The following is a 27500-nucleotide window of genomic DNA, read 5'->3' on the forward strand; positions in this document are numbered from 1 at the left end:
TGTGTGTGTGTGTGTGTGTGTGTGTGTGTGTGTGTGTGTGTGTGTGTGTGTGGTGTGTGTGTGTGTGTGTGTGGTGTGTGTGTGTGTGTGTGTGTGTGTGTGTGTGGTGTGTGTGTGTGTGTGTGTGTGTGTGTGTGTGTGTGTAGACCCAACCTGGGCACAGCAAGCAGAGAGAGGGAGTTGACGAGTACAAGAAACACACCTCCAAGAATATCGTCCTGCCGCCACTCTGCCAGACCCAAAGAACATCACTATGCCTGACAGCGCACCGATCATCAGAATTGGACTTAGTCTCTGTGACTGGTGAGAGGAACTTTAACTAACTCTATAATCGGACTTAGTCCAGTCATCTATGAGGGGTCCAGGAGCATTGTGCTGTGAACAGCGTCAGATTCAAGATGGTAATCTTCAGAGACTTGAAGTGTCAACATGCGCTGCGAGTTAGGGACTCGTTGGGCGAGTTTTTTGTGAAAAGTCGCTCTGCAGTTTTGAGCTCTGTGACAGGTGGACAGTAGCACCCGAGGTCGTAAAATGCTCACCGTCGACATTTCAAATTTTACTCACTGGGCAAGTAGAAAGTAGCGAGCAGAAAGTTTGAGGCAAATACTGGGGGCTTATGTGCGTGAATGCGTGATGAGAAACAATCAGTGGTGATTGGTTTGAGGTAGGCTTGCTATGGCAGTGTATATCTACAACCGACTGTGAAATTTTTTTCCCCTTATAATTGACTTCACACTTTCAAGCAGCTATTGTGTTTCGTTGGTATTTGTGTACAAATATGCTGGTCTATGACAGAACATTTGTTCAAATGAACTGGAAAGAGTGTGACAGGAGCGGACATGTTGGCAGTTGATGAAGTGGGCTGTTAGCTGTCCTTCGCATGGCGGAGTCGCTGTCATCGCGAAAACTTGGTGTTCCTGTCTTGGATCGTGCCAACAAAGTCCAGCTTGAGAGCTGTTGGGGCAAGAGAGCGCTAGTCGGCAGGCATGCTGTTACAAAGAGATGACTAGCGGAGCGAGCCCTCGACAGAATGGCCTGCGGAAACTCTAAGGCGAGTTTTCAGCTGACTTTGACCCACAGACACCGAGGGATTTATTTGGAATTGGTTGGGTGTTGATGTTAGCATTTAAAACCAGGTTCCCCACGAGGCGTATTACATACATTATAAATACATATTTGATGTAATCTTAATATTGTAAATAATTTTTTGGTTTAAATATCTGTTTATGAGCAAGTTACAACAATTCCATTGACGACACCTGGCTCTCTGACCCCTGTTGCGAGTGATTCCCTGTCGTGACGAGAGCACTGGCTAGCCTAAAACTCAGGGAGTGAATGAGTTCTCACCTTGTGGCTTAAAACAAGGGGCTAGGACAACAACGACCCCTTGAGCTGTCGGCCGCCCCAGACGCCATTTAGTTCGGTCTGTGCCGTTAAGGCACTGGCTGCTAAACGGCGAACCACTCACGAGTCACTAGCGGCGAAGCGCGGAGCAGCGCTCAGACGCGTCCGTCGCGGATGACAGGCGAGCTACGACTGCCTCCCACACACCGGCGCACGGCGAGCGGGAAGCAGGGGAGTGGGACGAATGAGATGCGTGGGAGTCAGTACGCGGTCTGGGTCAGATAACACTGTCATCTATCACACCAGCCGCCGCGCTCGGGTGCGCTCACCACTCGAAGCAACACTCAAACACTTTTTTACACTCATGCCCGGACCAGACGGCTATGGGCAACAGCGGGCCTAGGGACCAGGATAGCCATGACAGCTGTCGTCAACGCGCTACCTTATGAAGTACGCATCGCTGTACAGCACCTCAGTATCCGTACTTTACCTTCACAGTTGTTTCTACGTATAAGAGACTTCCTGATAAAGGCAAGTGGAGGTCCCCTGAATACGATGAAAATATCCTGCAATGGTATTCTTCACCAAATCAAACGCATTATATATGTACTCAATGGTGTCCAGGTAGAACAGATGAGATATGTGGGCATAACATCTGCTATGAAAAATCACCATTCATTTACGCTGAATTAAATGTCTTATGCAGAGAATCCTGAAGCATGGAAAAATATCCTGGCTTACCTCCAAGTCAGCATATTATATGGATAGTAAAGTCCAGCTTCGCTATGGAAAAAACAAGACACATCATCATCGGGCTTCATACTGGAAGACAGCTCAATGCAGGAGTGAGTTGCTCCATGTTCAATAACCACCAAAATAAAAGGTAAAACTATTTTTAAACAGTAAAAGCTTCCCGTTCCTAAACATGAATATAGACTTTAAAATGGAAGATTTTCTCTTGCCTATCCAATGTATACAAAGTTTCAACAAGCGTACTATAGTCGCAGGGTAGTCGCTAATACTGAGTCCAGACAGTTCCAAGAACAAGGCTCCATAATGGTGTTTGATGTTTCCAAACAAGATGATGGACTAAATTCAAACATCATTGACTGTAGGATCAGTATTGGCGCGTTCCAGAATTTCTCGGTATGGCCGAATTCAGATTTATGTCTTTCATGGCCCGTACGAGAAGCGGCCTCGTTTCGTAAGCGACCGGCCGGCGGCGTGCCGTTTGCCGTCGCTGCACATTCCTCATGAGTCACGCGGGCCACCGGCCTTCGCGAAGAGACGGTTTGCTGGCGTAACTAGGTCGCAACGCAGTGCTTGTTCAGCGGGCTCGGGCCCTAATTCCCAAATTTGGGGGCGGCGGGCCGAGATTTTCTGGAAACGTCAGCGGGGCCGAGAGAAGGTTTTTAAGCGGCCGCTGGAGGTAGCTCGGGGCTCACTCTGGGGGAGGCTATGCCTCTCGCCAGTGGGGACGAGTCGGTTAGGGTTTAAGGATGTTAGGCTCTTTGAGGCGGAGGCTATGCCCCGGAACAGCAATTTGTTCATGTAAAGTTGGTTGGGATTGCGGAATTAATGTTTCAGTTATTTTTGAAGAGGCCGGACCTGAGCGGATATTGCTGACCTCATGCTGGACGTATAGTTTTACGTTTTGACCTTAGATAATTTAAAATAATGTTTAAGTTAACTTTAAGAACTTAAATGAGTTTTATGTCGTAGAAGATTTTGATACTCTCTAGCTGCTCGTTGATCAAAGTGTTTGTAAATCATGATCCCCGTTTGGTTCTTTCAAGTTAAAGTACTTAATTGTAAAGCAACTAATAAGATGGATTTTCAGATTGCCCTAGATTTTATTTATTAAGTTTAAATGTAAAAGTTAATACTTCATAATTGTCTCTCATCGACTAGCAACATTATGTATGAGGTTAAGGTCTCGTGTAATAAACGTACTTTCTTTAGAACTAACTTTTAATTAATTTTAAGTAATTTCTTCTCTCTCCAGACCTCCTGTACAGGGGGCGGAGCCTATTATCTTAAGATCCCGGGTTGTGAACAGTTTTGATTACAAACAACCTTTTGTTGCCAAGCGTGCCCCCCAAAGTAATAGATTTGTTATTTTTTTTGATTAATCATCAACCCCACCGGGTATGTCCAACGTTACAATATATTGATAAGCGGAAATATTCCAACAAATACTAATGCTTTCTGTCAGGTACTTCATGATCAACTTGCATCGTATTATTGTCGAGAAAAGCTTGTTAAAATTCTCTTATAAATATTTGTGGTTTGTGAGTTTAATTAAGTTACGACCGAGCATTGGTAATATCAAGATGTACTGCCACCTGTAAGGTTTCCAGAGCCAAAACAGGTTTGTGTTCAAGAAAATTGCAGTCACCTAATAGGAAGACAGCAGGACTCGAACCCGCACCTTCCGGCCTCCCTATCCTTGGAAACTACTGGACAAAAAAAGGAAGAGGACCAACGAATGACTTTGCAAATACCGTATTTAATCGCATAATGTCTGCCATCGCATAATGTCCGCCATCGCATTATGTCCGCCATCGCATAATGTTCGCACATTTCTTTTTAAATACTTGAAATGGAATTTTTTAAAATCCGCATAAAGTCCGCACCAGACAAAGCAACCTTGGCCACCCCTGAAAGGCACAGTAACGGGATGGAAATTTACCGACGCTGTCAACAATGCTTTGACCTTGAGTTGTTCATTTCTCCGGAGCGGTCGCTGAGAGGGTTTGTAGTGTGGTGAAACCGTCCGGACTCAGAAACTCGCACTCCACTGTGCAGCGACGTCACGCGAGTTGCAAGGGGATGGGCTATATATAGCACAAGCCAGTACACGTCAACTCACACTACGTCACAAAGTAGGGGAGGTAGCGGAGAAGTGGTGGGGGTACATACGCACGGTGTTTTTATACACACAGTGGGCAAGGGACAGGGAGGGAGGCTCGCCGGCGCCGGCTAATGCAGACATTAGAACAAGAGTCTAGCGGCAGCACCGCTACTTCCTGCAACTGGCTGCAAATGCCGAGCCTTTCCGAAGTTGGCCGATCGGGAGCGCCTACACCCTGGATGTTTTTTTTATTTTTACGCACGTGTATTTTCTCTCCAGTTTAAAAAAGCCACACTGACTGTTTAGTGGATGGTTGGTTATATTAGGTAAGTATAGCTACATTAAAAATACTGTAAAATCATTTTATGGTTGCTTAGCAAATAACTTTTTAATATGTAGCTATCCAGCGCTAGGAAACCGTTTACATGAATTCACAGTATCTTTAATGTAGCTATCCTAACCAAATCAACCATCCACAATGTTTTAAAGTATTTACAATGTAGCTAACCTAACCTAATTGACCATTAGTTATCATGTCCTTACCTGAAAATTACAAGTTGCGTTAAATTGCAAGGGAATATGCAGCGTCCCGAGAATATTTGTGGAAGACAAAGACTTCCTAGATTTTATACGGTATGAAAAATATACAAATCCACGAAGTACGTTTCTTCAATTAGGTATTTTATTTTCCTTAAAAACAATTACAAATAAATACCGTTCCCTAGTTTATGGTCTTTCCTTTTAACAACACCTACATATTTATTTACAATGAACAAAAAAAAACCCGAAGATGCACGATCAGACGTTATGCTCTCTCGTCAGTGAAAAGAAGGCTTCCCGTTGCGGGATCGCCTTTCCCCGGAACGAGCGTGAGCGGTGCGGCATTTGCAGCCAGTTGCAGGAAGTAGCGGTGCAGCCTGCTAGACTCTTGTGACATTAGACATCTGCCCCGTGCCGTCAGTGGCTATCTCAATGAAAGATTAAAAAAATATCTTTTCACGTTTATTTTGTGTAGGCTGGCTGTGGCTTCTGAACGTATGAGCGCACACGCGAGTGAGAGAAGAAAAAAAAAATGAGTGGCGTCTTCCACTAATCGCCGGCACCCAATTATCTCGACACCTGTCACATTTCTCACATCCGCTGCGGAGGGTCGCCAGTCACCAGCGCTCTGCTAGTAAACTAATTATGAGAGAACAATTTTTTTACTCTACACAAAACGTAAAATTTTGAGGAAATAAATTTTTTTTCTGACTTCACCTCATAATGTCCGTACCCCATTTTTTTTGTCAAAAATTTAGCCAAATTACTGCGGACATTATGCGAGTAAATACGGTATTACCACAGCCTTGAGTGGGACGAGGGAGAAAATGTAAAACCACCAAGGAAAAACCATCTTGTTGATTTGCTACTGTAGAACCCACATGGCACCAATAATATCGCCGGACTCGAACAGAATAAATTACTGAGAAAGATATACATCGGAGCAGCAGAAATTGTAGACCTGGAGACAGACTACGGCTGACCTTCCCTGCACAAGCTTAGTGCAATGACATGTATGATGAGCAACCATGTGACAGGCAATTCACAGCACAAATATATCGCAAACTTAATCTTTGTGCGACGCCGCGTATCCGTTGCGCTCGCCGACTTCCCATCTCCGCTCCGCACCTGTCCCTACGTGAGTCGCTGTTGCAGCTGAAATGGCACATTTCACCACTGCAAATTTCGCGTTTTCGAAGTCCACAAGTTGGGCGCCATATGACGACATCGGGCTTCTGACCCATGTTGGGAGTGATTGCCTATCGTGAAGAGAGTGCCGACCAGCCTAAAACTCAGAGAGTGAACGGGTTCTCACCTTGTGGCTTACAACAGGGGGCCAGGACAACAGCAACCCCTCGAGCTGTCGGCCGCTCGAGACGCCATTTAGTTCGGTCTATGTCGTTAAGGCATTGGCTGTTAAACGGCGAACCACTCACGAGTCGTTAGCGGCGAAGCGCGGAGCAGCGCTCAGACGCATCCGTCGCGGATGAGAGGCGAGCTACAACTGACTTCCACGCACCGGCGCACGGCGAGTGGTAAGCAGGGGAGGGGGACGCACGAGATGTGTGAGAGACAGTACGCGGTCCAGGTCTAATTACACTGTCATTCGTCACACCAGCTGCCACGCTCGAGCACGCTCACCGCTCGAAGCACCACTCAAAACACTTTATTACACTCATGCCAGGACCAGACAGCTATAGGCAACAGCGGGCCTAGGGACCAGGGGAGACACGACAGCTGTTGTCACCATGTTTTATCACATAATTGTCACACAGTTTATACTAAAATCAAGTTTGAAAAGTATGGGTGCTACTATTACGTGGAAAAAATTTTTTTTTAGGTAAAGTTATTCATAAAAACCAAACCCATTCATGGAAAGAATGTCAGTTTATTTAAACAGTATAGTATTTTAAAGCACGTAACACATTTTAAATTAATAAGTCATGCAACAAAAACCTTTCTTCAACTTTAAATAGAAAAACAAAATCTGGGATGCCAAAAAGGGGCCACTTGAATCTGTGACGTGAAATGCGTAACTATCGTCGTAGTGCACAGTTACCAAGAAAGAGTATGGACTATCAAATGTAGTTAACTCGGCACTCGACAGAGAGCGCGTGTTGCATGCAATTAGCGAGATATCAAAATCAATATTAGACTACGTGTGCGTGCTCTATACGCCAAGCAACTTAAGAAAACATGAGTGATGCCAAATAGCGCTGGTTACATTTTTATAAGGGGTACACTGCGGCGATGCAGACAAACAGATAAAGGTCTTTAAAAGAAAATTTACATATTAGATAACTTCGTATTTCCGTTAATTAAATAAGTGGTAATATCGAAATAAATATTAGATTTCTACTTTAAAATACATCATTTTATAGGGAAAAAATTCCTACATAAAGCGCTCAGACTCTAATAGCAAAACCAAAAACATCATGCAACGTTTACGCGAGAGGTTTTTTTTAATACAAATTTTTACGTCCTAAAATATTGGTACAACGATTGTGCATGAAATTTTTATGCAAAAAACAGGGTATTTGATTTTCGCCGATAAAATCATCTTATTGCATTAATCACTTTTCCGTGCTCTTTAATATTCAAGCGAGTTCAGTGTTGATACTTATGTATTGTGAATTTTGCAAATATTAATTATTTAAACATTAATTATCCCTTTTTAATTCACGTAAAAAATAACATTTTTTCAATCACCTTGTTTGTGCTATGTTAAGGTTGGATTATGACTTGTTAACCTTTGAAATTTGTTTGCTGACAGCCCTATACTGTAGGCGACCTTGAATAATTCAAGAAAGAATGGTCATGTTTACAAGACAATATGAGTGCTCGAGTTTAACATGTTTAAAATTGTTCAATATTTACTTGCTGTTAACAATATGTGCAACTCACACAACAGTTTTTTGTGTTCACTCTGACTCAATCCCTTGTTTCCCCTCTCAGGGAGCAATATAGTGACCGGAGTACCACACAAAATTGACCTGCAGGGAAACAGCCCACTGCGGATCCACCGCCCATAGCAGCTGTGCTGCAAACACTTAGACGGCACTGTGAATACTCTCAAAATTGGCCTGTTTGGAAAACTGTCACACTGATCATGGGTGGTGGGTTGGGAACACCACCATAGCACCCTGCACTACCACGGTTGGCCGGCCAGGCTTCGGCCCCCTCTTGCTACCCTACCACAATAGAAAGGGACTGAAGTGGCTGGAAGTCTGTGAGGCCTGGCTACCCGAGGGGAGCCCTGCCAGCTAGATCGTGGACGACACCGTCACACTGTACCCGATAGTGCCACCCACCACCCAAATGTTTGCACCAGCTGCGCCCACACCAGGGCCGTTGCAAGGCCCAACACCCAAAAAGTTTTCAATCAATGTAATCTGCACATTATGAATTTTGAGTTGTATAAGTACTAGGGTTCTGCGAATATTCGAAATTTCCGAATTCGAGTTTGAATTTTTTGATATTCGATTCGTAAATTTGAATCAAATTCATTTTACAATAATTCAACTTGACATCCCCCTCCCCCAATTTTAAAATAAATGGAAATGGACGATTACATCTTCCACTTACAAAAAATTATACATCGAAACCCCTTATTTACATTACAGTTATTTTAGTTTTCACGTTATTTGAACCATTTTATTTCTGTCCCGTTTTAACCTCATTTGATGTAATGCAATGAATTCCCGTTGTTTACAACGTGCCTATTTATTTACGCAGTTTACGCCGTTTGTTCTGATAAAACTGCTTACTAACTTAATTAATCCTATTACAAAGTAATCTGATGTGTAAATCGTGTTTTAAAGACTTTTTAAAAGTTAAAAAATTCATCTTTAACGTCTCGGGAGTCGCTTAATACCGCTTATAAAAACGTAAACAGCGCCAGTTTGGTTGTGTTGATTCCTGTATTCCTGTATAGAGCGCGCGCACGTAGTCGAAAATTGATATTGATAGCTTGCAGACTGCATGCACGCGCGCGCTCTGTCAGTAACCGAGTTAACCTGCACGATCGTTATGCGTATAGTTACAAATCACGTTCTTGTTACGTGTTTCTTTTCTTTTACGTTGAATAAAATGGTTTTATTGCATCACTCATTAATTTAAATTATTTGGCGTGCTTTCGGAAAGTCTACTTTTTAAATAAACATACTTTCTTTGAATAGGTTTTGTTTTTATAGATTACTTTACATTTTTTTTGCATAATAGTATTCTCCGACACTCTTACCTGAGTTTTGGAATAAATAAAGCCTCTTGTAAACTAACATTTTCATTGGCTGCCGTCCGCCGCGTACATTATTCGTGCGCAATAAATAGTCCCTTGGTTACGTACCATTTGTAAGTATTTTTACACTGCCACTTTTATAACAATTGTTGTTATATAGCATTATAGCGTTTCACCATTAATATCCAATACAGTTTAATGTGTCAGCAAGTATTTACTTACAATTATGTTAGCAGACGCCGTGTGTAAAGTGTACAGTTGATACCCGGCGCAACAGTTGTATTTCGGATTCGGGCGCGCATGGTTTGTTATGGCTGACGCCGGACCGAGTTTTGTAAAGCACAGAACGGGAAATTCTTTGAAAAGTGCACAGAAAACTAATGTGTTGAATGTTTTCAAAACATTTTCAGACAAATATCCGGATTGTCGTGTGAACGATATCGCGAGTTTAACTGCGGAATTTACGAGTGTTTCGAAGAGCAGTGTGCTTCGTGCAAGGAAAGAATTACAGGACACTGGGACATTAACAACTCCCGGGAAGAAAAGGATACTTGAGTATCCTGTTATCAAAACTTGTGATGATTTTGTGAAGACGGCTATTAGGCGTAAAGTGCATAGTTTTTTCTTCGCAAATGAACCACCTACGCTGAACAAAGTGCTACGGTGCTTCCTGTTATATTACTTCTCCATTATTTTATTAGCACCGACTGTACTGAAGTTTATGTGTTGCAAATAGTGCTTGGCGCGCAAGATGAATTCAGCGGCGCAGTGATATGACGGTGTTTATTTCAAAACTCAGCTAAGAGTGAACCCACGATCTCATCCCTAATTATAAACTTGATTTTAGAATAAAATGTGCGATGCCTACGCGATAAAAACGGTAAATTTGTTTTTATTTTTGACGTCACTTCTAATAAATCGATGAACGCCGGCTGCACACACGAAAAAGTGTCCCATAACGCACATTGTCCCGTTACGCTCATTGTACGCTTGCACCGCATCTATCTCTCTTCCACTCGATTGGAACAACCATCGATTTGACTTTTTCGAGGCACATTAAACTTGAAACACTCCCATTTGTTTCCTACTTTTCCTATCATCGTCCTATCGTTAACAGAATAATACAGATTGGAAGAAGTTAAATAGCAAACATGTATAAAAGTTATAGTTAAAATAATCTGTTCGTTAAAGTAATAAACATATTTGAATTAATGAGTGCAAATAAAAGTATATTCATCAATTAAATTGTAGATTAAATTTCACTTCTTCTTCTTTGTATCCATACAAACAAGTGATAATTCAATAAAAATGATTCAATTTTATTCATAAAAGTATGCAATCATTTCATCAATGTTTTGTTATGACGTTGTCACGTTAAACTATCGTCCATAAACCGACTTTACAGACAACCAATTTTTTTTCTTTTGTACCACTTCCTTATGCTGTGATATTTTTATTAATATTTTTATCCTTGAAAGTCAAACATGCTAAATAAGGTGGCAAGTGAGAGAGTTTTCTCTACAGCAGGCAACATAGTTACCAGCCGCAGAGAATTGTTGTTGCCGCACCATGTCGATGAACTCACCTTTCTCCATGACAATTTGAAATGATTTGCAAAGTGATTTATAAACATATTATTTTTAATTTTTGAGAATCTGTTTGTGCTTCTTCAAAATAGTCTCACTTTAATTTTAGTTACTTGATTTAAACTGTGAATTTCAAAGGTGGTATGTTAAAAATTTTTTATGATCTATGTTATTTTAATAAATATTCCCAAATTTGTTTCGAATAAAATTCGAAACTCGTGAATTTTTTTGAAATTCGATTCGAATTCGATTTGAACTGAAAAATCACAATTCGCAGATGTCTAAAAAGTACCTCCATAATCATCCATCCTATTTTTTTTTCTATTCACTAAGAATCACTTTATTAATAGCTGTATAAGAAATGTATCCAAAAACTAATTGTAATGGTAAAATCTTAATACACAGATATACCGTATTTTATCGCATAATCGTTGCACGCGCAAAATCATTGCACCATTATTTTAGGACATCAAAATTTGATTAAAAAAATTTCTCGCATAAATGTTGCATGATGTTTTTAGATTCCTAGAACTTTATGTAGGTAGTTTTACAGTATAAAACAATGTATTTTAAAGTTAAGATCTAATATTCATTTGAATGTTACCGCTTACTTATTTAATTAACAGAAATACAAAGTTGTCTGATGAATAAATTTTATTTTAAAACCGTTTTCAAACATTATAACTATCATCTTTTTGTCTTTGTCACTGCTGTGTACCGCTCATAAAAATGTAGCCAGCGCTAGTTGGCATCATACATGTTTGGTTAAGTTGATTCCCGTAAAGAGGGCGCGCATGTAGTCGAATATCAATACAGATAGCTCACCAATTGCATGCAATGCGCGAGCTCTGTCTGGTGCTGAGTTAACTACATTTGATAGCCCAAGCTTTCTTGTGTACTACGATGATAGTTATGTGCTTCGATTCACGTTTGAGGTACAGTTTTGGTTTTTCTATTTATGGTTGAACAAAGTGTTTTAGTTGCATGACAAATTGTTTGGCGTGCTTTTATCACATAATCATCGCACCTATATTTTAGGGCGTCAAAATTTTAATAAAAAAACTTCTCGCGTAAACATTGCATGATGTTTTTGGTCAGCTATTAGATGCCGAGCGTTTTGTGTAAGTATCTTTTCTATATAAAACGATGTATTTTAAAGTATAAATCTAATATTTATTCGAAAATTATTGCTTACTTATTTAAATAACAGAAATACAAAGTTGTCTGATGTGTAAATTTTCTTTTAAACACGTTTTTAAACATTATAACTTTAATCTGTGCGTCTGCGTTGCCGCGGTGTAGCACTTATACAAATGTAGCCAGCACTAGTTGGCATCATTCATGTTTGGTAAGTTGCTCCCCGTATAGAGTGCGCACACGTAGTCGAATATCAATATCTTGCCGATTGCATGCAACACGCGCTCTGTGTTGAGAACCGAGTAAACGACATTTGTTGGCCCGCACTCTTTCGTGGTGTGTACTACGACAATAGTTAATGGGTTCCGACTCACGTTCGCATCACAGTTTTGGTTTTTCTATTTAAAATTGAAGAAATGTTTTTGTTGCATGACTTACTAATTTAAATTGTTTGGCGTGCTCTTGTATACTCCACTTTTAAATAAACGTACTTTCCGTGAATGGGTTTGGTTTAAATGAATAACTTTACCTAACAAAAAAAATTATTTTTTCGCATAAATGTCACTACCCAATTTTTCAAATTAGATTTTAGTATAAAATGTGCAACGATTATGCGATAAAACACAGTATGTTCTTTTCTTATAGTAGCCCTTAAAATTTTTTTAAGACACTTAATGAAGCAAGGAATTATTATGGCACCATCTGCTAATCTAGTTTCTTTCACATTCAACATGATTTTTTGGTTTTATTCTGCAATAGCCTCTATTTTTTTTTTTCACAATGTAACAGTTTTCAGTTGTGGCTTCTGTTTATTATTACTGTTGAAAAAACCTTCAGATGTAAAAGTAAAAAAGAAACACGAGAGAAGAAAGAAAAGAAATTGAGTAAAGACTTCAGTAAAAAGTGTGAAAAATTGTATAAGTTAAGAAGTTTGTAGGCATGACGAGCAGTTTTTCAACTAAGCTCTTTTTAACTTAGACAAACAAATAATTCCAAATGGCTTTTAAACAATCACTGGTTTCTCATGATTTTCTCAGGATCCAAACAATTTCCTGCTAATTCAAGGTTTCGTGATTTTCCCAGTTGGGTGGACATCCCGTAAAACCACAAAAATAAAATTACCTGCTCTAGTTTACTAGTGGTAGATTCTAAACCAGCTGCTGTAGTATCGTAAGCATGTTTCTTTTGTTGATACTCTTCATTCAACTCCTGGTGCTTTTCTCTCAGAGCTCGTAACTCTGCACAAAAATTTATAAACAGAATAACATAAAGTTACGAAATATTTAATTTAAGTAAATTAAATCTTAAAGTTAAAACAATTCTTTCTAGGAATGCCGATACAAGAGATGAGCTTATGCCTCATGTACATTTGAGGCTCAAAATAACAAGGCTGGATGATTTAGGAACATGTTTTCATCTAAGATTTTACTTTTATAATCCAAAAAGTAATTATCACATTTAGTAAAAGCATCTCGTGTCACCACAAATAAATGGATGGACCCAAAGTTATGACAACCAAACCACAAAAATGATGTTACAAAATGAATAAAACTTGTGTAAGTGATACTGTAAACATTTGTAACATTACAACTCAAACAGTTATCCTAAATCTGTCCATCCATTAGTAAAAACTAGAGATGTACGAACCTGCAAATTTTTAAGTCGAGTCGAGTCGAGTCGAATTATACAATAATTAGTTCGAGTCGATTCGAGTCGAGTTTGTAGATCATAAATTCAAGTCGAGTCGATTTGAGTATGAATTTTTATTTGAATCTTTGACACTTAAGTAGAGCTTGAATATTTGCACTTTACTGCTAAGAGTCCTTAGACTGGCCCACGTAATCAAATATATTTAAAATACAAGTATTAATACAAATAATTCATTTAGAATAAATTCTTAACTGATATAATACAATTCAATAATTGAGGTATAGAGCATAGAAAAAAGTATTTTTTGAATTTTTAAATTTTATTTAACAAATATTGCCCAACTATGAAAATTAAAAAAATTTGATATCTCCTAAAGTATTTGGAATTTCTTATATCTGCCGGCTTTAATGAAAAGAGGAATTTTAAGAGCATATAATTAAAGTATTTTCAGAATTTTTAAATTTTATTTAACAAATATCGCCCAACTATGAAAATTAAAAAATTCGATATCTCATAAAGTATTTGGAATTTCTTATATCTGCCGGCTTTAATGAAAAGAGGAATTTAAAGAGCATATAATTAAAGTATTTTCAGAATTTTTAAATTTTATTTAACAAATATCGCCCAACTATGAAAATTAAAAAATTCGATATCTCATAAAGTATTTGGAATTTCTTATATCTGCCGGCTTTAATGAAAAGAGGAATTTAAAGAGCATATAATTAAAGTATTTTAAGTTTTTAACATTTTTTTTCGCAAATACCGCTCAACTACATATTTACCTTATTTTGGACCGAACGAGTTAGCTGCGGCCTGCAGCATTCACGAGTCAATAAAAAAATGAATATAATTTAGGCTTGTTGGCGCGAAGGTTAGGTTACGTTTCACACAATCATTAGAACATTTTTGAAAACTTTCACTTATGGGAAGTGTAAGGCCGTGCTACAATTAACGCAACATTACAATAAACGTTCCCATAACAAATATAATACATTTAAAGATTATTGCTACAACACTAACGCCGTTACGTTGCCGGCCAATCGCAAGCTGGCACTTCCAACCAATCCATGCTTTTGTATTTGTATTAAATAGTTACACTTTATAAAATACTTTATACTTCATAATTAATTTTAACTTGCCACTTAATTTGGATAGCAAACAATTATACAAAATGCACTCTCGCCGAACGTAATAGTGTAAACAAACACGGAAAAAAAATTCATGTTCGCCACCCTACACTTCCTAAAATTAGTGGAGCACAGTTGTTTTTTTTAACTGCCATTTCGTGATTGGTGGCGTATCAGTCGCAAACATGCGCTCTGTAACACAAATATAACGCTACCGTTAATTTATTATTGTAACGTTGCGCCGATTGTAGCACGGATTTACTAAAAAAAAAGTAATATTTGGGCCGATATTAAGATTATAAAATTTAATTTGTGTTTTGTTTATTAAAAATGTGTTCGTCTTCTTTGCTATGTGGTCACACCTGTTAAGTTGGCAATATGTAAAACTAAAATATAAATAATATGGCCGATTGTCGTCATTGTTTTTAAGTACGTGTTTCGGTCTTACGTACGTATTTTTAGTGTCGGCTGAAGTCACGTAAGGAGATATTAAGAATTGTAATTCAATTTTATTATATTTTATCATCGAGTTTTATCCAATTTCCTTTCGAGTTTCGCCCCGTCGAGTAAAATAAACTCGAATGCCGAGCCGAGCCGAGCTGATGCTACTCGCTCGACTCGACTCGAATTTTCGAGTCTCGGCCCATCACTAGTAAAAACATTAAGGCACAGTATCTCCACAGTAGAGTTTGTACTCATTTAAAGAAACTGTTAAAGGTTTGGCTACATGATATTACAGTGAAGGGGATTACGGGCATTACGGCCATGCCAGAACAATGGTTTTACCAGATTATCTAAGGTCAATACAGTTTCAACAAGAATACCAACTATGAAATGTGAGCTATAACCAGCTACAAAGCACGAAACACTGTTAAGAAATGAAAACCGATAAAACGGACAACTCTGAGCCAACTAAAACCGCCAGTAGCACATTAATGTGACCTGGTCAACAGCCAGAATCTATCCGAACAAATATGAATGCAAGCAGCTTGATTGGCGCCAGATAACACAATGTACGTAGAGAGGTGTACACGTTAGCGATCTATTGGCCTTGCCTTTGATAAGGGGAGCCAGCTCTGCCTTCTTGGAGGCAATGCGCTGGTTTATTTGCACCACCAGGGTTGTCATCTCTTCCAGCGTCTTGCCCTTCTCCTGGTCCACCGAGGCCTTCTCCTGAGACACCTCGTCTAGCCTCTGCTCCGTGCTGTGGTAGCCGGCCACGCCATGCTGCTCCTCTATCAGCGACTGCAAACATTGACAGGAGAATATTTTCACTTTTAACAAAGTGATAGTAGGTCACGCCTGTATGAACTCTGCTCAATATTTGCATTCTGACTTTAAAAAATACAGTAATTTAACCAAAAACACAGCCAAGCTGGCATCATGTTATAAAAACTGGACGTATCTGGTGTTTCATTCCAAATATCTATACATCAGACTCAAATAAGCTGCTTAAAAATTTTTTTTATTGCAGATTATCAAGATTCACTCAACATTTTTTTAAAGCATTTAGCGAGAGTTATAGGCTAAGTTTGAAGCTTTAATTGATCCAGTTAAACACAAGTCTTGTTACTACAATGTTGTGGAACTATGAATGTTGAAAAAGCTCCCCACCCCCCTCTTCCAACCCATTTGGAAGAAAAAAATCATAAAATCTTTCTTGCTGGCCACATGCATACGAGGTTGAAAGATATATTATCATTGAAAGAGCTGTTTTTTTATTAGTCCTCTGTAAAGTTGCCAAACTGTCAGACTTGTTTGGTTCTGAGATACATACATAATGACAAGTGAATTTCTGTTTTGTTTTAGTACATTAGGCAAATAAAGATAATTACAGCCAAATCCCATAATCTACCATCAATACTCAAGACATATCCAAAATACATCACATAAAAAACAACAAAAAGTTAAAATTTATTATTGAATAAATTAATTTTTACTTTTATTAAAAGGTTGAATAAAAACATATGTACAAAAAATTAAGGTAATTAAAATGTTTCCAAAAGAGAATTGGAACATCAAACAAATATTCTAACCTTGCATTAAATCTCAATTTTAATTGACACCATATGACTAGTAACTAATGTTAAATATTACATATTTTGTATCAACTTAAAATAAACTGACAACAAAAAAGTGACCCAAATGAAAGATGGAACTAACGAAGCATACCTATAACTGTAATTGTAGTACATGCTAACCAGGTAAGAGTGTGGGCTATCAAATATAGTATACTCAGCAAAAGATAGCGTGCGTGCTCAACACAATCGACAAGTTACTGATATTGATACTAGACTACGTGCGCACACACTATAAAGGCATCAACTTAATCAAACGTGATGTCAACCAATGCTGGCTACATTTTCACACGCGCTAAATAGCAGCAATGGAACAGATAATTGGAAATGCATCGAAGAGAGTTCACACATTGGATAACTTAATACACCTGTTAGTTAAATAAGTAAACTGAAATATCCTAACAAATAATGGATTCTGTTATTCTATTATTATTATTATTTTTCTATGGGAAAAGAAGATTATGGAAAACTTCAACATGAAAATAATAATGTACAGCATACATACATCTTTATGGAGAAAATGGCAGGACCAAAACATTTGATTGTATTTGATGGGAAATCGTATTGTGAGAACATCTTAAATGAGTTTTACATACATAAAAACTAGTTTTTAATTTGTATACGAGATGTGAACAATGGGAAGAAAATAATTTTCACAATGTAATTTGAGGGAAAGTATTGCATTACACTCAAAGACACGTAAATGGTACCCAAAGAAAATGTTGTTAATTGTGGGAAAATGTAAATACTGAAAAGGATTTATAACAATAACATCATGTTTTGAAATTGTTTTATGTACTAAGTATGAATTACCCTAAATAAAATATTTACCCCACATAACACTGCATTTTGTCTGCAGTCTAGGGCGTGTGAGGAGTTTAGAGTGAAGAAGCAAGTCTTCTCACTGAGTGACAAGAAAAGAGATTGTGCCAGCGTGTCAGCAGCCTGGTCAACAATTTGTGTGACTCTACGAACTGTTTAAGTGAGCGAACTCATTAATTATTTCGGAGACCATACACGTAAGTGTAGCGTAATCTATATTATTATTATTATTATTATTATAATTTAGTTTAAGAGATTAAAGTGGTCGATTAAGCTGATGAAAACTACATTGGATGATATGATTTGCAGAGTTGTATGTAATATGGTGGACATTTTCACATACATATAATGTAAGATTAATAATATTGGTAAGTTGAATCAAAACAATAATAATACATCCAATTAAATTATGTTATTTGTAATATGTATAAGACTTTCATCCATACAAGTCCTGATTATTTTCAAAGATTAAAAACAATGTTCACAATATTACACATAACAAACACATGTGTACAGTAATAACTACTTCTTGAAAAAGAAACTTCTGCAACATTTGTGTGGAGTACCGCTTGCAAGCCGCACAATCGGGCATCCTTATAAGCCTTTATTTTCAACATTGTCTTGGTTTATTTGTTCCTATAAATCAGTCAATGACACTACTGTATACATTTGACTAGTAACTGCATAAATTTTTGTTTAATATTTTAAGGAAATTTTCCTGGTTTAAAAAGTAAGCAGTCTTGTATGGAAAGTTGGTAATTTCATTTTTATGGCATTACTTTGCTCTAAGGGTTACTTCTGAGAATTTTAACTCGATACCTCTCTTGCACTTGTTGGTCTGTCACAAATTTTATAAAAGACATTCATTAAGTGTAATCTAATAAGAGTAAAATGTTGCACTAGTGATAATTACTATCACACATGTGACTTTGATACCCATTACATCAAACTTAGTTATGTATCAAACTTACAAATTATACATTACAAGTGGGATTAATTTAAAAAAATTAGTGAAAAAAAATGTAACTTTTATGAAGCAAAGATTTATTAAGAAATTTAATTTGTTTTCTGCGACATAGTACATGCATGCCTTTTATATGAAACAAATATCTGTGAGATTATCAAAAATTATTTTTAAAAACTTTATTATTAAGTTATGTACATAATCAGTTTGATCAACACAACAAGTTACAAACTTAAATATTTCTGGGTTAAGAAAATGCACTAATAGGTTCTATATTTTCTTGCCTTTTACACTACTCTATTAAGGTTCCATACGTATATTTCTTTCTTTTTCATTTTACTCTTTTTTTTGTATAAATTTTTCTTAAAACTAAAAAAAAGTTTTATTATATGTTTAAATAAGATTCAAATAAATTTTATATTCATCAATAATTTGCTATTAAAATTGAAATAAGATTGAAATAAGACTGAGATAAAAGAAAATGAAGATCTCACCAGCCCCTGGACGGCGGCCCGGCTGCGTGCCTGCAGCACCTCCAAGGTGCGGGCCAGCACCCCTGCCTCGGCCCTGAGGGCCAGCAGCTCGGCCCGCTGCCGCTTGTACACGCAGCTGCGGCCCCGCAGCTTGTTCACATAGCGCTTGAACTCCTCCTGGCTCAGCACGCTCTCGCCGGCCAGCTCCTGCAGCCGCGCCTGCTTCTCCTGCCGGTCACACACCGCACTTCCACCATCTGTCTTAACATCATACAAGATTACTATAGGATAAGTTGCAACTGAAAGATGCCATCTTGGTTTTGTTAAAGCACAGTACATCAATTCTGAGGAAAACAATTTTTTTTTTTTTAGGGATGATAGAATACAAATGCAGGATTCAGAATATACAATTAATAGACTAAATAACTTAAGCAAGTTGGCTTCGGTCCTTTGTTCAGCCACGTCCTCACTTGCATTAGGACAAGGTCTGTGTGGTTCCCCGATTAATACCCGAGCCAAAACCGACTTTTCAAATCTTCAGTTTTGGTTCTGGGTATTTTTTCAATGTGTTTCTGTTACCTCACTTAAGGACAATTTCACCAAACTTTCGTTAACGGTTGTTTAACTAACGGCAGCTTAAAGTTATCTGACGTTTAAAAACTTCGGTTAAGCATTTACATTTCACCACGCATTTCTGGTGTTTTACTAACTTCGTGTAGTTACTCGTAGTTTAACTTTTTTTCACTTTGAAGATTTATAATGACAAGGCGGTGGCGATGCTATTTTGTTACAGATTTGTGGAAGCGACTTGAAATAATCAGAGAGAAATAAATAGACTATTGACTTATCTCTGTAAATAATAGTTAATTGCTGTGTTTTCGTTTTGAATATAAAATGACTGATAAACGAAAGCGTGCAGTTAATTTTACCGCATTTCAAAAAGAATTGCTTGTAGATTTAGTTTAAGAACACAAAAGTGTACTTGAAAATAAAAAAAACTTATGCTGTAAATAACAATGAAAAAATGAAGTCTTGGGAAATTGTCACGAAAACATTTAATGCGACAAGCAATACAAATAACCCATCTAGGCCTTCTTCGCACATTATCATCCTCTTTGATAACTAGATTGTACATGCTTGCGGCCATTTCTATGATCAAGCTAATATATTTTATTTTAACTAGGGATGGGACGAATCCACATTTTGGTCGAATCCGAATCCTTGTTCGAATCCTCAGTGTTTGTCATCGAATCTCGAATCCCAGTCCCACACTTAACTTCACCACATGTTATTAAAAAATATCACACTTTTATTTTAAAAAATTACATAGGACTATGTATTAAAAAAAAATCACATGTGTATTTATAAAATTGTAAAATAAAATAAGTGCATAGTGTTTACACCTGATATAAAATAGAGACAAATAACCTCAAAAACCATACACGTAAGTTTGCATCTGTCTAATTCTCTGTTAAATTAATCCTTCCTATGTTTTCAATAAAATACGTTTGTATAACAGACACCATTTAAAAAAAGTTACATTTTTTCTGCAATGTTATATTATTGAAGGTTGGAAATGATCGAGTAGTTATGCTAATTGACAAAATGCAGCGTAGTTTATCTTATGTTTGTGCTATTTCCGTTACCTTTATAATACAGTTTAGGTATACAATTTTCTAGATCTGGGCGAACCTCAGTTCTCTGGTTTCGAACCGAACCAAACTGAATCGAACCATAGCAAAAAAATTTCGAACCAAGCCGAACCGAACCTCATACAGAAATAATTATTTTGAATTAAAATGAACCGACCACCAACATTTTGGTCTTTAACTGAATGGTGAGAAAGAAAGGTTCTCCAGCCATATGTAAAATTAAAACATTATATAGGTTAGCTTTATTAAAACTTTGCAAATCATTTTATAAGTAAAGTTTATGCAATAAATAATGAAGGAAAGAAAACAGTTTAGAGAAAATCATTTTGCTTTTTTCTTTATATATGTATACTTTTAATTCATGAAGTAGTTCCATGTAAATTTCAAAAAGACTATCTTCCTTTTTTCAGTGTACACTAACCTTCATTAAAAAAAAAATAAGATTATAAAGATGACGAACATTCAGCATAAGGCCACATAACATATTTTTGTGGTAGACATAACCTAACATTTTTAAAAAGTAAAACTTTTTAATAGGACATTAAAAAAAAGTCGAATGTGAATTAAGTTACCAATCTCCATTACAAAACCCGCTGACTGCAGTTACTGTTTTCTTGGAAGAATGCTGGTTCTGGGTCATCTGGGTCGTCATTATCTTTACTCCATTTGGAAAACTTAAACGACGTAAGCCTGCTCATCGCAAATCACCTCAAGAACAATAATATTGTAAACGTAACGTAAGTCAGTGTGGTTATAAAAATTTTCGTCGGAAAAAAGAAAACACGAGAAATAATGATGGCTGCCGCGACTACGCTAGTCAACTTAGTACCGTACTGTAAAATTTACTGGACCAGTACTTTTAATAAACAAGATTAAATTAATATTTTCGGTACCTGACTGTTATAACCAAAAAGGCCAAAGAAAATAAATACATCCCAGTAATTTAAAATACGTAATTTACGTAATCATTTCCTACCGCATTTGTCTTGTGTTAACTTGATCACGTTAGTTTTGCCGAAATACGAGAGTTCTCGTACATGCGCTTTAGTTTAACGTATGGGGTACGCACTATAGTTAAAGGTATAATATACAATACCTTTGGCATTTATACGATAGTTTATATTACGTAGTACGAGAAATGCATACAAAATTCTCTAAAGTAAACAAAAAATATAGCGCGCCTATATGAAAAAATGCTATGCGAGTTATGCGACGATTAATAATTTTTTTTTATTATTTTGTCTGCGCTTGAAACTGTTGAGGCGACGATTATGCGATAAAAGTCGGAATATTGCAAGTAATGGAATTTTGTTGTGCTGTTTTGTGAATGGTCTCAAATGGGGGTTAGAAAATTATAAAAACGTAATTTTTTTTTAAACTAACGTTCGGTTTTTCGAATATATTTTAAGAGGTTTCGAACCGAACGTAAGGATTTGGTTCGGTTCGGTTCGAAATTTTCAAACTTCGCCCAGCACTACAATTTTCAATTACTATATAAAACTCTTAAAAACCCACCTCGAATCCCACCTCGGATCCTACGAATCCTCGAATCCATAGGATTCGGTATATTCGACGAATCCAAGATTCGAAAATCCCATCCCTAATTTTAACCAAAAATCAATAGAACCTTAAATCGTTAGAAAATCTTTAAATTCATAAACAATTTTTTTAAAAGCACACGGTTGGTTATCACTTCGGCTGAGGATTCGACACCGCTTAAATCTTGTTAACTATGAAAGCTATAGAGTTAAAGTAAATACCTATATCTTAGTAGAGCAGACTTTGCTCATGGTCGTTACATATGACTCACCCAGTTAACATTTGCAGTGATGAAGTAATGAGCGTTGATGGGGAGCGTCGAATTAAAGTCCATGACAGCTATAATTCCGAAATTTATACAACTACAGGCGTGATTTAAACTTTAATTTGCTCAAGAGTGAGCACTATGTGGTGCTAGCTGAGAGGAATAACTATAAAGTTATTAACTTTGGTTTTGGAGCCATTAATCCCAAAATGCCTAAGCCAAAACAGGTTATGTAGGAGTAAAGACAGAAAACAAGCCAAATCATCACAGCAGAAGCAATTAACAATGCAGAGAAGTGTCGTAGGTATTGAATTAGACAAAAAGTAGTTGACAGAAATTAGCCAATGGGGCAAAATAAGCCTCTGAAAGAGGTACGAAATTTGCGCTTGAGCGAACCTCAGCCGTCTACCTTGTGAGAAGCGATGGAGAATGCAAACAATTGAAATGACTTACGGATGAACTAAATAAAATTTACTTTTTTTATTTTCTGTAGTTACTACTGATATCTTACAACACTGTAACAAAGTTATATTATTTTTTCTCTACGTTTCTTTTGTTTCCTTTGAGAATTGATTGGATTCCATTTATGTAAAATACATTATAAGCATGCAGCTGCTCAACTGATACACTTACATGTCACTGTGGTAAAAAAAATTAATGATGCTTTAATGCAATTTAAATTCAATGTTTGCTCATACATATTGTTATGAATGCGAGAGACCAGACCTCGATGCCAGGTTCAGAGCTGGCTGGCGGCCCTGCACCGTCACGTGGCCTCCTCTGACGTAAGGCATGCTACGCGCGCCTGGCCGGATTACAAGGGACGTCGCTACCTCCCTCCCCGCACATCATCCTGCCTCGGCACCATTAACCACTGCTGAGTGGCCTTGGGAATTCCACTGGTGGCCGCGTGAGCAAGCGACACTATTTTCAATGCTTCGGGCATTGAGTCGGTCCGGGATGACGCGACTCGTCACAGCTGCTCTCACCGGTTTGAGAAGGTGCCACAGGCTACTTAAGGAGCGACGTCAACCTTTGTAGAAGTTTGGCGACAGAGTCCTGCGTCTGTGAGGATTGGTGAGTGCCGCAAGAGTTCAGTGAGGGGTGACGCGTGAGTCCCGCGACAGAGTGTGCCGCGGCGAGTTCCGCGACAGTGCGGCAAGAGTTCCGAGCGAAGGGAAGTGCGACATGGAGTTCGACTGGATCGTGAAAGTTCGGCGACTGAGTGGCTTGAGACTGTGTGTGTGGACTGTAGAGCCTAGCTCCAGTGAGGAGTGTGAACTGCGAAACTTGACAGACTTGAGAATAAACATTTTTAAGTCCCAGTGATTTGAGATTGGGCGTTAAGTACAATTATTTATTATTAATGTAAAAAATAGTAATCAATAAAACGTAATTGGGCTATCCCTTACGAAACCAATTTTCCCCCCACATTATAGATTATAACAATAATTATGCAACTACTTGATAGCACTAATTTTTTTTGATTCAGCTTAAAATCATATGTTCTGTGTATAAAGTCACATAAGGTTTAGGAAAAACTTAGAATTTGTTGACAATATTACGCAAGCAAACTCACATAAATTCAAAGAATTAAATAGCATCCAATATCAATTTTTGTTTTGTTATACATCTTATCACACATAACCACAAAATAAAATCAAGGAAATTGCAGAAAAAATAGACCATGACAGTTAGGAACAATCCCAAAATTTGCCAAGAGTGATTATTTGAAACCCTGGAAAACCAAATTTTAAATAAATGGACCAGGATTCAAACTCAATCAAGTGTTCCTGAATAAGAGCCAAACGTTTTTCCACCTCAAATAGTCCCTCAACATAAAAAAACATACATTTGTTTGTTAAAAGATAAAAGTAAAAACTGCATAGAGCAGGGTTTCCCAATCTTTTTCAGTCCGTGGCGCACATACATGTTTACTATTTTGTCTCGGCGCCCTAACCTATTTTGCTCGTCGAAATAGATAGGTACAATGATACTAGTTAGGTAGATAAGCACAAAAATTAAAATATCTACATTATGAATCTGAACTGTATATTTATATTTATAAGAATATAAAACTTACACAAAAACATTCAAGGGAGACTTAAGAAAAACAAAAATAAAATACAATAGCTACCTAGGCTAGTCAATGTGATGGGTGAGCTCTACTTGCCGTCCCGCCCGCGAAATGCGTTCCGACCCTTGAGGCGGACTAGGGGAAGGGAGGGGATAGTGTTGTGGAGGGAGGGGTCCGTCTGACCTTGGGTAGCTCACATTTTTACCGGGACCACAGTTGTCTCGGGCGTGTAGTAGATCAGTATCGGCGAGTGCGCAAATAAGCGTAGCACTACGCGAGTGCTAGAAATTAAATTGTTTATTTTGTACCTGCGAACACTTAAGTTGAGGTTTCGGAAAATGGTAAAGACAATCGCTTCACGGCGCCCTTCTTAACTTTCTGCGGCGCACCAGGGCGCCGCGGCGCACACTTTGGGAACCCCTGGCATAGAGATTGATAACAGACAGCCAACAGCCTTCTCCATGGGCGCAAATCTGTAGGATTTCCAGGGGGGGCCCGTGAATTCTGCGGTTTAAGAATTTTGCGCTAGAGGTCAACCGAAACAAGTCTTCTCTGGATGATAAGATTATACACTTTATTTTTCACACGTCCTAAATGCGTACATATTAATGCTATTAATCATTTGAAACAAAAATGTCAAGTTTATGTGAGAAAAAATTTCTTGTTTTTGATTTTTGTAATAATACATCGTCTGCTTTAAAAGGCACAGAATAATGAATATACTTCAGTCTTGAGTCCTTTATTTGCCATATTATTCTTTAAATTATTTCCGATCCTCTTGAGAGTATAAAATGTCAGCTTCACCGTAGAGACCGGTTAAGTTGCTAAGAAAATCAGTAAAAATCTAATATTAGGGTAACAGATCTTATTAAAATCATCTCATACTGACGAAGTTTGAGAGGTAAAGAGTGGGGTTACATTTTAAGGCTTCCGTACCCTAAGGGTAAAACGGGACCCTATTACTAAGACTCCGCTGTCCGTCCGTCTGTCTGTCTGTCCGTCTGCCAACAGGCTGTATCTCATGAACCGTGATAGTTAGACACAACAAATACCAAAAACATAGTAAAATAAATATTTACCAACGTGATTTTTTTGTTCCTTTTTGCTCGATATTGAAAATGGCAACAGGTAGACCCTTGAAATATTCACAGAATATTTAGTTATATATTCACTTTAAAAATAAATGATTAAATTAAAATAAAACAAATATTTAAGGGGGCTCCCATACAACAAACATGAAAACAGAATAAAATTTCACAAATGATGTATTTATGTTGCCGCTATAACAAGAAATACTAAAACAGAATAAAATAAATATTTAAGTGGGGCTCCCATACAACAGACCTGATTTTTTTTGCCGTTTTTATAGATAATGGTACGGAACCCTTCGTGCGCGAGTTCGACTCGCACTTTGTCGTTTTTTTTTATGCCACATCACATAATTACTGCGATTCAAATGCTGTTCATGAAATAGTTTGTTCACAGTTTTTGATTTGCCCTAAAAGCTCAAAGCGCCTGTGCCGTATATTAGGGATTTAGGCACGTTTTATTTAAAAATTTTGTAATCTGAAATATTTTGGAAATATTATTTTTTTTATTTTTTTTCTCTCATCTTATTTTCTTTACGGCCAGGCCCTCAGCCTCTGTTCTCAGAGGCGAGCTGATTTTCTTTCCCAGCCTCATGCTAGGCTAGCATTCTGGCTAATATTTCTCCCGCCTCCAGGCACGTCGGAGCCGGTAACGTTATTTCTTCGCGGGTCACCTTTTGCTAAGAGCAGCTTGTGAAGCAGTGCTGAGCCCTGCTAACTCTGTCACGAATCGGTATAAGGTTCACTAGCAGCAAGACACGACAGGAGGATCCCGTGGGCCTTGTGTCCCACAGACCATGCGTTTTTTGAAGCCACCCCCCGCCTGCTCACCCACCCTCTCTTCTCAGAAGTGGCTAGGAGCGACGACCGCTCGGGTGCGTTAACCGAAGTCAAGGCCATCTCAGGCTTGACAGCCGCAGTTACGATTCTGCACCTTAACGACACCTAGCGACGGCTGTGGTAACTAATGCCACTTGTGAGGCGTCTGCAGCGCCGACACTACCGCGCTCGCGCGGAGGTAACGACAACCTCTCTCCCCTCATGTCTCAGGCCGCTAGGTGGCACCACTGGTTACTCCATTAACCCCCTAGCTTGACACTCTCGTCGGTCACAAGTCGATTTATTAGTACTTCCTCTCGCCACCAAAAGATAGCGCCTCAGACGCGCAGTCACTCCAGTAAGATCTAATTTTTTTTATGCCGGACACCTTCGGGTGGACTCGGTAATTTTCGGCTCAGAGCCTACCCCCCCTCCCATTCTCTAGAGACCCCGCGCTTATGATATTCTGGTGATATCCCGCTCTGAACGGACTTCGGTGCGCGCCTCCTGACTGACTGGTACCGTTTGTATCTGCGATCTTCTGCGAATCATCAACATCGTATATTATGTAGTCTTCTCAGACTAAAGGGATGGAGTCCCTAGCTAAAATTATTAACCAGTCAGTAGTTTAGTTGAAAGTAGAGAAACTTAGTATTTTTATATAAATTATTTTTTTTAATTAATCATGATGACTTCCGTGGCTACCGCGAATCGTGGTTCGAGTTTGCGGAGACGAGACGCCCTCTCCTGAGCGCGAGGACCAACACCCTGTTTTGACAGGGCTCCAAGTTTGGGGCAACCAAAATCCTCTGCCAGAACCTCTGGAGTCGGTTCCTGCGCAGAATACAACATCATTAGGCCTACTACCTTGATCACCGTCTACCTACAGCCCCGGGTGATACCCGCATAATTCTATCTTTTTATTCACGAACCCAAGATTAGTGTAACCCAGTTAAGACAGCGGACAGTAAAAGGCAGTTCAAGGAGAAGAAATTTATATTATGTTTTGGAAGGACTATATGTACAATCTTTAAAGTTACCAATGTTAATTTCATTCTTGTTTTTAAATATTTTAATTTTTGTTATACATTCAGGGCCGGCCCTATCGTAAATAACGTTAAGGAATATCATATAATAAGTGTAATTGTGAGTTATGTAAATAAGATCACTTATTAATGAAAAACAGTCTTTACTAAGGAAAATTTAATCTATCAAAAAAAAAAAGAACAATGATTAATAAAATAAGGA

General features: G+C 38.1%; 1 protein-coding gene across 8 annotated transcripts in view; it reads right to left on the reverse strand.

Moving 5' to 3' along the window:
- The window catches only part of LOC134546351 (intraflagellar transport protein 81 homolog), a 98203-nt gene that overhangs the window by 40427 nt on the left and 30276 nt on the right, over window positions 1-27500 (reverse strand). For all 8 annotated transcript variants that reach the window (XM_063389129.1, XM_063389131.1, XM_063389132.1 and 5 more), the window contains 3 exons: window positions 18834-19040; window positions 15531-15720; window positions 12821-12936 (listed from right to left, as the gene is read on the reverse strand). In XM_063389129.1, coding sequence (XP_063245199.1) covers window positions 12821-12936; window positions 15531-15720; window positions 18834-19040 — 513 coding nt within the window. The remainder of the gene's footprint in view (window positions 1-12820; window positions 12937-15530; window positions 15721-18833; window positions 19041-27500) is intronic.

This window comes from Bacillus rossius, chromosome 1 (assembly GCF_032445375.1).
Source record: "Bacillus rossius redtenbacheri isolate Brsri chromosome 1, Brsri_v3, whole genome shotgun sequence".
Taxonomy (NCBI): Eukaryota; Metazoa; Arthropoda; class Insecta; order Phasmatodea; family Bacillidae; genus Bacillus; species Bacillus rossius.